We start from the raw sequence: 13,052 nt of genomic DNA on the forward strand, positions 1-13,052 counted from the left end.
TGACCATCATTAGCTCTTAATGTGGTGACTGCCGGGATGTATTAGCATCAAATGGACTTCCTGACTCAACTCTCTGGAGACAGGCGAACAGATACAATGCTCTTGAAGGCACATTACACATGAAGGGAAAAATCAAAGGTTGGATGCATTTGTCCCTCTATTATTTAGATACAGGGAAAACATTTCCTCCTGTTTTAAATGTTTGAATTAGCCCACATTAGAAGTGTTTCGAGCATGAAGGGTCTTCTTAAAGTCAGGCCACAGCATCTCAATAAGATTCAAAGTAGGTCACTCCAAAACCTTCATTTAGTTTCTCTTTATTGTTCGTTTATTTATTTGTTTTGCTTTTTCAGCAATGGTTGTAATGGGACATAAACCGTTAAAAAAGTTCAACTTTTATGTCATCGATCCACATAACATTTTCATCAAAGTCTTGGGGATCATCAAGATGTTTTTTCTGGAAAATGTCAGATGAGCCTTTTTGTTCTTTTTTGGTCAGCAGTGGTTTTTCCTTTAGGACTCTCCCATGGATCCCAGTGTTGCTGCCCAGTCTCGTTATTATTGTTCAACACTGAGACAAGGAAGCCTGCAGTTCTTTAGAAGTTGTTCTGGGTTCTGGGTAATGGCTTTCATTATGGGTTGCTTTAGTACCAAAGACTTCTGTCCGTCCTTCTACACCAACGCCTCAGTCCTTTCCAGACTGACAGAAGTGTCAGTGACTTTGAGTCTCATCTGTTCTTGCGTTTCTTTAAATCAGGGCGTGATGTCACAGGCTGGGTCTCTGACCCAGCGCTCTGAGTTCATTTTGTATTTGTCTCATTTTAGATTTGTGATTAGTTTGTGTCATTCCTATTTAGCTTTAGTTAAGGAAAGGCAGTTATTATTTATTGTTTCCTTGGTTTCTATGTTTGAGTTCTTGTATCGTTCATCACGTGTTAGGTCTGTTAAGCTTGTCATGTCTAGTTTCAGTGTTTCCTGTTTTATTTTGAAGGAGTCGTGTGTTCTTTGTTCATTGTATTTAGTTTCACTTCCCCTGTCCTGTCATTAGGCTCATGTCAGTCAGCTGTTCCTCCATGTGTTCCCACTTCCCCTAATCACCTCCTGTGTATTTAAGTCCTGTGTTTTCAGAGTGTCATTGTCAGATCGTCTGCTTTGTTTGCAAGCCAAGAAGTTGTGTCAAGTTGCCTCATGTCAAGTCCATGTCCATGTTCCTGTTGTAGGTTTTTAGTTAGTTTAGCTCACCCAGTTTAGTTTATTGTTAGCTTTGCCTTTTGTTTGCAGTTATTTTGCCAGCCTCAATAAACGGCTCGTTTTCTGTTATTCAAGTCATGTTTCACATTTTGTTTTCGTCTGCATTTGGGTCCACCCTTCACTCTACACACAGTCAGCCCTGCTGTTTGTGACACGTGATTTGTTCTCTTTGGAGATTTTTTGGTCTTCACTTTAGCAGACAGGCTGTATTTAAGTAATTTCTTGATTCAACAGGTCTGTCACATATAGAAAGATAACATTCACAGTGACTTTAATGGCTAATTTTAGAATCTCCAATTAACCTAATCCCATGCATGTCTTGACTGCATGGGATTAGTTCTTTTCAGAGAACTTGAAAAGAACCCAAGCAGACACAAGGATAACATGCAAGCTCCACAATGCATCGCCTCAAACTGGATTTGAACCCAGTGTCGCTCTCTTATTAATGTTATGATATGATTCATATACTGTATTATTGCATGTGTTTATATCTTTTCACATTTCACTTCTAAATATGTTTGTATGTAGTGGATGTTTCCAGAAGTTTATTCATTTTATCTAATAAAATTTTAATTTATAACTGGCCCTAATATTCCCAAAACCATCATTAGGAATGGTATTGGAAGAGTGGCTGTGAAGAAGTCATTCTTACGAAGCAGAAACAGTGAAAAAGGACTGAGATATACCAAAATACACAAGATCTAAACTTAGAATCAGTAGTACCAGGCCTTATGGAGTGATACATCCAAATTAGATACTTGATCTCCAAAAAATTGCCAGTATACACAAAGGATATATTGGACAGTAGAGATGTAAAACAATGCGTTTGTGTAACCAACTGCCTCTAAGAAGGTTTGGGGTTTCATATCAGGCAGTGATATTGTGGATTTTGTCAGAACTGATGGAATCATTAACACTGTTGAAGAACAAAGGTGGTGTTTGTGTGTGCGTGTGTGTATGTGTGTGCGTGTGTGTGTGTGTGTGTGTGTGTGTGTGTGTGTGTGTGTGTGTGTGTGTGTGTGTGTGTGTGTGCATGCATGACTCAAGACTTATGCACAGTACTGCACATCTCTGTAAAAGTCTATCCTGTCTTTTTTTCCCCAGCTTAGTCAGAGTTGATTTCCCAGGGTTTTCTTACAAAGCCACTACAGGGCGTAACCCATAGTGTGTGTGTGTGTGTGTGTGTGTGTGTGTGTGTGTGTGTGTGTGTGTGTGTGTGTGTGTGTGTGTGTGTGTGTGTGTGTGTGTGTGTGTGTGTGTGAGGCCTGAATGGGCTGTGGTGAGACTGACTGGCTGAATGCTGCTGCAGTGGGAGGCAGTAACCTGATAGGAGAGTGAATCAGTGTATTTCTCAGCAGAGGCAGAACATTAGTCCAGCTGTTCCTGTCTAACACCATCTTCTCCGATAGCCTACTTCCCACTGTTTTTGTGAATTTCTGTATCTGTGTTAAAGCTGCACAAAACTGTGGTGGAAATAATGCTGTCAGTATCTTATATTGACAGCAATACAAGATATAATTCAATATAAGTCATGCATGGTTCATATACACTACATCTGTAAATCATTTCTGACCTGTTTTTATTGTATAATGCAACTTGTTTTACATTGAATACCAGCTTATTCTTTAGAATATTAGTTCCTAATGAACCAAACATGGACAAAAATGTAGACTAGAGATGAAACGGATTCACGTGGCAATAGAAACCAAGTGATTTTATTCAGACAGCAGAAACTGTGAAGACTAACACAGATAGAGTTGTTAAATCATCGTTTAACAGAGTTATGGTTTATAATATTTTTAGCCGCTCATTGCTGGTGCTGGATCTCTGGAAAAAGAAAGCTCAGTTTAATTTCAGTCATGTAAACCAGGAGGCCCTAAACTCGCATCCCCATCTTCAGAAACTGGAAAAACGTTATGTCCCACAGCTTCTAGTGTCTGTTAACAACAAAAAAATAACTTCAACACTCAGTTTTATTTAAATAAAGATGCAAATGATTAGCACAATATGTTTGTAAGCTTTAGTTCATTTTCTCTTAAAAAAGCTAAAAGTTCTTCATCTGGTTTTCCAAGAACCAGATTTAGAAACATCGTGTCACAGAATCCATGTATCCTGGGTTGGGCTGTGGAAATGATTTTTTCTAAGACCATATTACTGAAACAAGCTGATTCAAAATTCTGTTGCACTGGACTCTATACTGTGGAGACTGCAAATTAACATACACAGTTGCATACACAATACGTTCTGTTAGACAGTGACAGTTGTGTTTTATTTCTGTGTGCGTGTGTGTGTCTCCCAACTGCATCTGTCTCTTTAATTTAATATTGATCTGGCTACTGGAGGCTGAATGCTGCAGTGTGCTGAGAGATGCTGAGTCATAGAAAGCAGCATCAGTTCAGTTGATGCACCGCGTGCTGCTGTACTGTAAGCACGCTGACTGACTACACTCATAAAGAACATTAAACAGCAAAAGTATCTCCTCCCAGTGCCCTGAAAGGCTTTCTTCATGCTTTACCTGACTCTGCCTGTCACCACAAATCACTGAGTGCACACACATTTCATGCACCGCCAAAGAAAGAGATCGGTGAATAATTGATAAGTAATTGCACACAGGCAATAAGAACAATAATGACCCAGATCAAAAAGGATACAGAATTTGCTTTATTGTAATGAATGTATCTGGTTGATCTTATCAGAGCCTGGAATTACTGAGATACTGAGGCCATTAGTCCAAGTTGTTTTTTCTCCCAGCAGGGCCCTACCCAGCCAAACATAATCTCCCTCTAAAAACCTTTGATTATAATTATTACTATTTTATTCTATGCATTTATTGTTTTTACTCCAAACAGAATCTACAGTCACACACATTATTCTTCAATGGTGCAATTCCAGATGTGGATTGGAGCTAACTGTTAAATTAATAATGTTAAACCTGCTCTTCTTTCCCAGTGTGATTCATTTTAAGATTATTTAACAACAAGTAAAAAACTATAATTAAACAATAAGTAAAAGCAAAACCAATAAAATGATCCTAGGTGAGATCTGATCTTTGGCCTCCAAGTCAAAAGTCAAGCGTGAAGGTTTTTCCAGCACGTCTACTCTAATCAAACATCAGCTAATGCAGGATTCAACCTTGTCAATTTGATTTCACAGAATTGAAACCATAAATTTACTGATAAAAGTTCATGGTACAAGGCAGGGCCGAACTGGGTACATCTCCATGTTGGTAACTTCCAGCAAATACACCAGAAAACAACAGCCCTCTGCTCAGCTATGAGAAGCTAACTGCTCATTTGTTTGTATCCTGCCATACTTTCTCTGATGTAGCTCTGCCATTGCGCAAACAGAGAAGGCCTTTGTGTGTCAGATTACAACACATACCATGCATGAGAATAACCTATATTGTATGATTTAAGCACAGCAGAGTCTGCTTGTACTCTTGTCCATCCAGGCCCAGGGTGAATGAAAACAAAATTAGATTTAAATAATAAGTGATATAAAAACTACTCGACTATCATAAAGGCAGCACATCTGTAAAACATTTTGTGAAGAACTGAGGCCATCCCTGTGTCTGCGCCACAGTCACATTGGCCCCTTGACATCCAGATTATCTATTAATAAGCATGTGTGCTCTCATTTGCTTTCACTCATTTAAAGCACCCAGTACAGTTCTAGATTCAGCATTTTGTGGTTTCACCACACCTTTTACACCCTTTATTGTGAGAATCAACAAGAGGAAAGAGCTTCATAAGATGAACACCAGAAACTTGGTGTAACGTGCATGTTGCTTGTTGTAAAGGTATAAGAGGCTGGCTCTTTGTCCTGAATCAGTACTCTACATCATTGTTTTATTAATAATGTGCTAAAAATGTAAAGGGACTGCAGGTTTCCCATTTCAGTAGTCATTGTGCTGATAATCCTATAGACTTATTGTTGTAATTGTTCCTAAATGTAACGATTATTTTCTTTACTTGCTGTTACTTCACACATTCACACGTATTCTTTATAATAGTAGTACGGGTTTACAGCACGAAATCCACTCATAAACCAGTAGAAAAGGGAAAGAAATGGTAAATGAGATTGCAGAATCCAGCTGGATCTGTCTACACCCAGGCCTCAGACAGGCATAACTGAAAATCACTGTCCAGCCCTCGAGTAAAAAGCAAGGCGTCTGAAAGCCATGGTTAGCTCTACTGCGACAGTTTCCGCTAGGAATATTTCTGATAAAATGGTCAGCCACGTGGACTGTTGCTGCTACTAGCAGCCCACTCGGATGACTGTTTTATATCCTTATGAATCGAAATGCTCTCATTTAGTCGATGAGATGAAACCTCTAGCTGTCTGCACTAGGAGCTAACACTAGGATGTCAAAAAACAATCCCTTTACAGTGTCGCATTTTCTTTCCACCATCACGAGGAAGTAGGTCAACGTCTACAGATTAGACATTAGTCATAGGTTTGAGATGAAAATGATAGGCAGACCGGTTAGACCAATCAGAGATTAGCACATGAACCTTTGATTGGTTTACATTTGTGTCTATAAAGGAAGTGTTCGCTTATAAGCCAATAGGCACTTGAGTTGACGCCTTGAGGGCGTTTCCTGGACGTATAAAGTAAAGCGTTGAGGCATTCGGTACGCACTTCAAGTGAACCAAAGTCTGTCGTTGAAAGTCGTACGCTACCTCCAGTAAATATGAGGGAAATTGTCCATCTTCAGGCCGGCCAGTGTGGAAACCAGATTGGTGCCAAGGTTAGTGAAAATATGTGTCATTTCAGGACGTTATTAAGTTGCATTATTTACGATCAACGTGTTCTTTGCACCAGAAGCCTGTGCATTGTGCTCGTTACGTCCCAGAAGCCACACCCTGGGAATATCAACGTGTCCTACTTAAATGTTGGCTAAGAAATTAGTAAACTATAGACTTAACTATATTTTGAGAACCTTGTAGAACCGTAATATATCGACGTCTAATTAAATAAAATGGAAAAATAAATGTAATGTTGAACAGTTTTAAGATTTCCCTGCAACCCTTTGTTTTTGTTATTTAGATCAAAGAAAATTGCTGATAAACTGAATGGTAACTGTAATTGTTAACGTTTTTACGTCGAATTAACGGAAACTGAACTTGGCCATTGTTCTCTTGGTGTATGCTGCACTGCGGAAAAAAGGGAAGTAAAGCTAAGGATTGTCGACAGAATACGCAAAGCCTTAAGTAAAACAGCCCTATAGACTATAAGCTTGCTGGGTTTGTGGGTTAAACTATAATTTTAAAGATTTTTGTCACACAAGTCGGATTATTTTTATTTATTTATTTATTTTAATTGCAGTTACCGGCTTCGTGCGGCCTACTTCGTGCTTTTGCTGCAGCCCGGCTTTTTGCCTGTAGTGGGCGGTTAGTGACGTAGCAAGGAATGTTCGAATTCATAACCATAGCAGCCAATGGCGTATGAGACCGCGCGCGCCTATGGCAGAACGGCGGGAAATTGTCGACCATTTTAAACTGACGTCAAGAATCAGGCGCGTGGCTTCATCCATGTTTATGATTTGTAAATGTAACCCTAAATCACATTACTGCAACATCAAAACTACAGAATGTTAAATATAGTGTAGTGTGCCTCTTAAAAGAACAATAGACCAGGATGAGATTGCTCTATTTAGTCACTTTGTTTTATTGCTCCCTCATTTTTGCCTTTTATTTGTATTTATTTTAGTTTTGGGAGGTGATCAGTGATGAGCATGGCATTGACCCAACTGGCACTTACCATGGTGACAGTGACCTGCAGCTGGACAGGATCAATGTCTACTACAATGAAGCATCAGGTAAGTACATCATCCATACAGCTTGGCCTAGGGCTGTATGTGTGTTTAATGATATTTAACTGGACTTTTTTTTTCTCTTTTTAAATAATTAGGTGGCAAATATGTGCCCCGTGCTGTCCTTGTGGATCTGGAGCCAGGCACCATGGACTCTGTGAGGTCTGGTCCTTTCGGCCAAGTCTTTAGACCAGACAACTTTGTTTTTGGTAAGTTGCATTATATTATGTCGAAATTTCGAAATTATGTTGCACTATGGTTACTAAGTTTAGTCTGGATTTGTTTATGCAGGCCAGAGCGGTGCTGGTAACAACTGGGCCAAGGGTCACTACACAGAAGGTGCAGAGCTGGTGGACTCTGTCCTGGATGTAGTGAGGAAGGAGGCAGAGAGCTGCGACTGCCTGCAGGGCTTTCAGCTCACACATTCCCTGGGTGGCGGTACGGGATCTGGTATGGGCACCCTGCTCATCAGCAAGATCCGCGAAGAGTATCCTGACCGCATTATGAACACCTTCAGCGTGGTGCCTTCCCCAAAAGTATCAGACACAGTTGTTGAGCCCTACAATGCCACGTTATCAGTTCATCAGCTTGTAGAAAACACAGATGAGACCTACTGCATCGACAACGAGGCCCTCTATGACATCTGCTTCCGCACCCTCAAACTCACAACCCCTTCGTATGGTGACCTCAACCATTTGGTCTCTGCAACTATGAGTGGCGTCACCACGTGCCTCAGGTTCCCTGGACAGCTCAATGCTGACCTTCGCAAGCTGGCTGTAAACATGGTGCCATTCCCTCGTCTGCACTTCTTCATGCCAGGCTTTGCTCCTCTCACAAGCAGGGGTAGCCAGCAGTACAGATCACTCACTGTACCAGAGCTCACCCAGCAGATGTTCGATGCCAAGAACATGATGGCTGCCTGTGACCCACGTCATGGTCGTTATCTGACGGTGGCTGCCATCTTCCGTGGGCGCATGTCCATGAAGGAGGTCGACGAGCAGATGCTGAACGTGCAGAACAAGAACAGCAGCTACTTTGTCGAATGGATCCCCAACAACGTCAAGACTGCAGTCTGCGACATTCCTCCCAGAGGTCTCAAGATGGCTGCCACCTTCATTGGTAATAGCACTGCAATCCAAGAGCTGTTCAAGCGCATCTCCGAGCAGTTCACTGCCATGTTCAGGCGTAAAGCTTTCCTTCACTGGTACACTGGTGAGGGTATGGATGAGATGGAGTTCACTGAGGCAGAAAGCAACATGAACGACCTGGTGTCAGAGTACCAGCAGTACCAGGATGCTACTGCCGAGGAGGAGGGAGAGTTTGAGGAGGAAGGTGAAGAGGACCTGGCTTAAGTGTACTGTTGTTGCTGTTAAATCTGTTCCTCCAACTTTGTCAGGAGTACCTGACCTAAAGTCTGTTTCCAGTCTGTTCAGTTCTTCACTGACGTGTTATCCTGTCGTGTCCTTCATTGTTCTGAATAAAACTTAAAAGACATATTTCAAGTTTCTCTCTTTCGTTCTTTTTTTTTTTTTTTTTTTTTTTTTTTCCTTTTTCCTAACTGTCTTAATATTTGCAGATGCTCTACACTGTATATAAAGTGTAGTTTCTTGACAATACTGTAGTCAGTGCAACAGTACACAAATTATTTTAACTAGCTTAGTTTATACAGTATCTATGATGAAAGCTGGCTCTTAAGCTGAATATAAACTTCAAATGGGCTTAAAAAATACAACTAACAGATCATGATGAGCAGTTTCACTATTAATTTGCATATTCCAAGTCTCACTAGTTGCAGAAAGGGCTCTCTCACTACCGAAATAGCTGTGCTGTCTACATTAATGTGAAAAATATCACTTGCAAGAAATTCACAAATAGCACTAAATACTTTATTGATGTACTTGTGTAGGTTTTTTGTTTTTTTTTTTAAGTCAGTAGGGGGCGGTGTTGGCTAAGACATTCTCTTCCACAAAATGTAGGCCGAACCTTGTCCAGCTGGCAAACCAGGTCCCGCTTTTCCGAAAAGTGATACACAAACCCACACTATCAGGGAGAAAAAGGAAGTGTTAAATACTGTAATATGGGCTGCCAACATAAACAATTTTTAAAGGCACCTGTTTCAAATGCACCGCCTTCATCTGTGCACAAACCCCCCAGCCTCAGAGGCAAATGAATCTGTTTCTGGCAACTTCACATGGAAATCAACCAAATGTAAGGCAATCTCAACCGAATCCAAAAACGACGAAGGCAGTTAAGAATACAAGTCATTGTCTAGCATGATGGTTAAATCTTCAAATTAGTCCAGAAATCTTGGAGAAATTATAGAAACTTCATTTTGAATAGTTAAATAAAGACAATTACAAAATTAGCCTTTTACCATCTTAAAAATAAAGCAACATTTCAAAGATCTGTGTCTACAGTGAATGCATGAAAAACTGCTGGCAGATTAAACTGTCTTTATGGGTCTCAGTAAAACAGTCAAGCAGACAGCTAGACCAGAAAAGTTGAGTGCATTACTATTATTCTCAAATCTGGCTTCCTATGTCCCAAAAGATAGCTGAAAATACATCTACAAGTTTACAAGGCACTCGGTGAACTTGGATTGTATTTCAAATCTAACTGTGTCTTATAAAAAACATCCAGAACTCTCAGGGAAACAGAAACTGGCCTTTGTATTCCTGGAAAAAGTTTTAAAAAGTGAAGCAGTTTTTGGTTTTTATACCCCGTAGAACAAACTCCCTGAAAACCTGAAATTAGCTTCATCTGAATCAGGCCTGAAAAACTTTACTTTGACGTGTTTTATTGATATGTTTGTAACTTCTTTCTTTTCATTTCTAGTGGGTGGATCTCCATGTTCACATAGAGTCTAACGATTAGCCTTTACACAGAGGATAGCGTTAAACAGCTGTCCCAAGGACATAACATAGACTGAGTCCTCATAAAGTTTTACTGCTGTTTTGACTTTGCTTTCACCAAGGCTGTAGCAGAAACAATCTGAATTCACTGGGACAATCTCTACAGTGGACATTAGCACATGTGTGGTATGTGGGAACATGAGATAAGACTCTTCTAATGGGTTGTTCCCCATGGCCTCAAGATTAGTCATCACAGAGCAGAATAAAACCCAAATTCTAATAAAAAAGGAAAAACTCCCTTTGAACAGGAAGAAACCTCCAGCAGAGGGGCAGTGAGGGAAGTGAGACACGACCAAAGCACACTGTATAAGAGAGCCAGAGATCAATAACAAGTAATGATTAAATGCAAATTGGTGCATACATCTTTAAATCTTTGATTAAAGGGCCAAACATATGTTTTAGGCATCATTTTACACAACATTTTTGCTGCAGTTGGTCGCTGTATCCAGTTACTGCCACATCTAGAGTGACTATAAAGAATGTGAAATCACAGTCAGAGATGGATAAAGATGTAAGAAAGAGAAAATAGGAGAGGAAGAGGAGATGTTATCATTTAAAGGTAAGGACAGCTCAGGAACATTTTACAAACTAGAAATTTAAAAACTTACATAAATTGTCTAATTTTTTAAATGAGATGCTAGATCTGTAGAAGATGGAAATTTTTGATTTTTTCATGTTGTGAAAACATACTGAGGTATAATAACAAATGTTCAATGAAAATAACAGGAAGCTTATTCAAAGGATAAACAGGTTAGCTTTCAGTACTGTTTTGCATTTACAGTAATGCACTATTGGAGCGGTGCACAGTGGCTGCAGTGTTAGGTTACATAAAGGGCAGTTTAAGTCATAAGGCACTTTATATTATAACCCAATAGTCAGACAACCCCTATGACGAAGCACTTGTTCACAGTAGGAAGGAAAAACTCCCTTTGAACAGAAAGAAAGCTAACCATCTGCCACGACCAGTTGGGGGTGAGGGGGAAGGGGCCAGAACAAACGACACACTGTGGAAGAGAGCCAGAGATTATTAAAAAGTAATGAATAAATGCAAAGTGGTGTATAAACACAGAGATACTGTAAACAGGCAAGTGAAGGAGAAATGCTCTTGACATGAGGCTCAAGTTTTGCACTATTGTACGACAGCTAAACTACAGTGGCTTGAAAAGTATTCGGCCCCCTTGAACTTTCCCACATTTTGTCACATTACAGCCACAAACATGAATCAATTTTATTGGAATTCCACGTGAAAGACCAACACAAAGTGGTGCACACGTGAGAAGTGGAACGAAAATCACACATGATTCCAAACATTTTTTACAAATAAATAACTGCAAAGTGGGGTGTGCGTAATTATTCAGCCCCCTTTGGTCTGAGTGCAGTCAGTTGCACATAGACGTTGCCTGATGAGTGCTAATGACTAAATAGAGTGCACCTGTGTGTAATCTAATGTCAGTACAAATACAGCTGCTCTGTGACGGCCTCAGAGGTTGTCTAAGAGAATATTGGGAGCAACAACACCATGAAGTCCAAAGAACACAGCAGACAGGTCAGGGATAAAGTTATTGAGAAATTTAAAGCAGGCTTAGGCTACAAAAAGATTTCCCAAGCCTTGAACGTCCCACAGGCTGTACCATCACCATCGCCACTGTCATGACAGTGTATAGCCATCTGGCCAGCTAGCACATGTACAGACAGTACAGTGCTCAGTACGGTGCTCCAGGCCAGGTCCCGGCGCTTTGTTCCAGGTGTAGGGGGAAAGAAGTGCTCGTCCAGGATACATATGAGGATCAGGCAGGCTGTGTTCTCTGTCACATCCTGGAAGATGGGGAAGGGAGTAAGGAGCTCGTTGCCAGCATGGTGCATGGCTGCAGTGCAGGCTGTGGGGACTGGACCCATGGTTCCATCTGCACCGCCACTGGTTAGTCTATGTAATCATAAGTCATTAGAAAAGCTTCTCTAACCAGAGGGTCAGGACTGTTGACGCTCAGTCTGACCTCTGGCACCTCTGACTGACACATAGCTTCAATATACAACAAGCTGTATTCTCATCAGGCTGACAGCCAAAGCCCAGCAGTACTACATTCCTCAATCCCATCAGTCCGCCCTGGGAGAGCAGGGATGCTGTCAATGTCAAACGAGCACAGAAAAGAAAGGAAAAATAACATTCTTATTGAATAATTAATTTTTTTTAGTATCTATAACTTACCTTCTACTCAAAAAAAATATCAGCAGGTGAAGCAGTGCTAAGGTCCTCAAGACTTTGACAATATGTGCTGCAGTCACATAGTGTCACACAGTCCCCTTACCAGCTAAATATAGAGCTCTAGTTGGAAACTGACACAGACCTCAGCATCATGTGCACAATTACAGCTTCCTGAAACACATCGCCATTCCAACACAACTAAATATGCTCAATAAAGCACACAGAGAAGAGCACACCCACTTTACAGCAAACAATCAGAAGCCATGATGCAGGGAGCTTTTTGTCTGTATAAGCAGAATGCTTTGCAGGAATATGAAAGTTCCTTTTTTCTTTTTAGCATTGAAAGTTTCTTGTTTTGACACTAAGTTCATTGTGAAGGTACTTGAACTTCTACTTGCTGTGCATGAACATACCATGTAACAGCAGCCACATCTCAGAGTAATCTGTGCTACATTCTGACACATGTTTTGCAGTCCTTATACCACACATCTGGCCCATGCTGTACACAGGGGGGCATAACGAGTCTGTCACAGAGCGAACACAGAGGGACAGACAGACATTCACACTCACGTTTACACCTGTGGACACTTTAGAATCAACAATTAAGGAAGCTCCAAAAAACAAAACAAAACCTAACAAAAATGAGTTTTTCAACACAACCAGCATGAAGAAGTGTTGGATGGCTGTATGGATGTACTGTAACATTCATTTTCATCCATATTTTAAGAAATTATGTAAGAAAGTGTTCTTAAATAGAAATGGTTACTGACGAAGGTCGTACAGACCGAAATGTTGCAAATGAATTAAAATAACAGTGAGCGGGACAGTGTGTGGAAGTTATACCACATTTCCACAAATAGTTTTCCTTCTG

The 13,052-nt window shown here is 40.5% G+C and overlaps 2 protein-coding genes across 2 annotated transcripts; one reads left to right on the forward strand and one right to left on the reverse strand.

Annotated features, from left to right (window-relative positions):
* Window positions 1-5,867: 5,867 nt before the first annotated feature.
* Window positions 5,868-8,562, forward strand: tubb2b (tubulin, beta 2b). Its single transcript, XM_084946464.1, has 4 exons — window positions 5,868-6,001; window positions 6,964-7,072; window positions 7,165-7,275; window positions 7,358-8,562. The coding sequence occupies exons 1-4, from the start codon at window positions 5,945-5,947 to the stop codon at window positions 8,416-8,418; spliced, it is 1,338 nt and encodes a 445-aa protein (XP_084802590.1). The 5' UTR covers window positions 5,868-5,944; the 3' UTR covers window positions 8,419-8,562.
* Window positions 8,563-11,565: 3,003 nt separating this feature from the next.
* On the reverse strand, window positions 11,566-11,996 carry bcl2l16 (BCL2 like 16). The gene is given in 2 exon segments (XM_084946689.1): window positions 11,566-11,900; window positions 11,903-11,996. Coding segments are annotated over 2 exon segments (429 nt in total).
* Window positions 11,997-13,052: the final 1,056 nt, after the last annotated feature.

The sequence above is a fragment of the Perissodus microlepis genome, chromosome 12, assembly GCF_051167445.1.
Source record: "Perissodus microlepis isolate ML-2025 ecotype Zambia chromosome 12, ASM5116744v1, whole genome shotgun sequence".
Taxonomy (NCBI): Eukaryota; Metazoa; Chordata; class Actinopteri; order Cichliformes; family Cichlidae; genus Perissodus; species Perissodus microlepis.

Coding starts and splice junctions, on each gene's coding strand:
- tubb2b (XM_084946464.1), top strand. CDS start 5,945: ATGAGGGAAATTGTCCATCTTCAGGCCGGCCAGTGTGGAAACCAGATT. Junction 6,002..6,963: donor GAAACCAGATTGGTGCCAAG/GTTAGTGAAAAT, acceptor TATTTATTTTAG/TTTTGGGAGGTGATCAGTGA. Junction 7,276..7,357: donor ACCAGACAACTTTGTTTTTG/GTAAGTTGCATT, acceptor TTGTTTATGCAG/GCCAGAGCGGTGCTGGTAAC.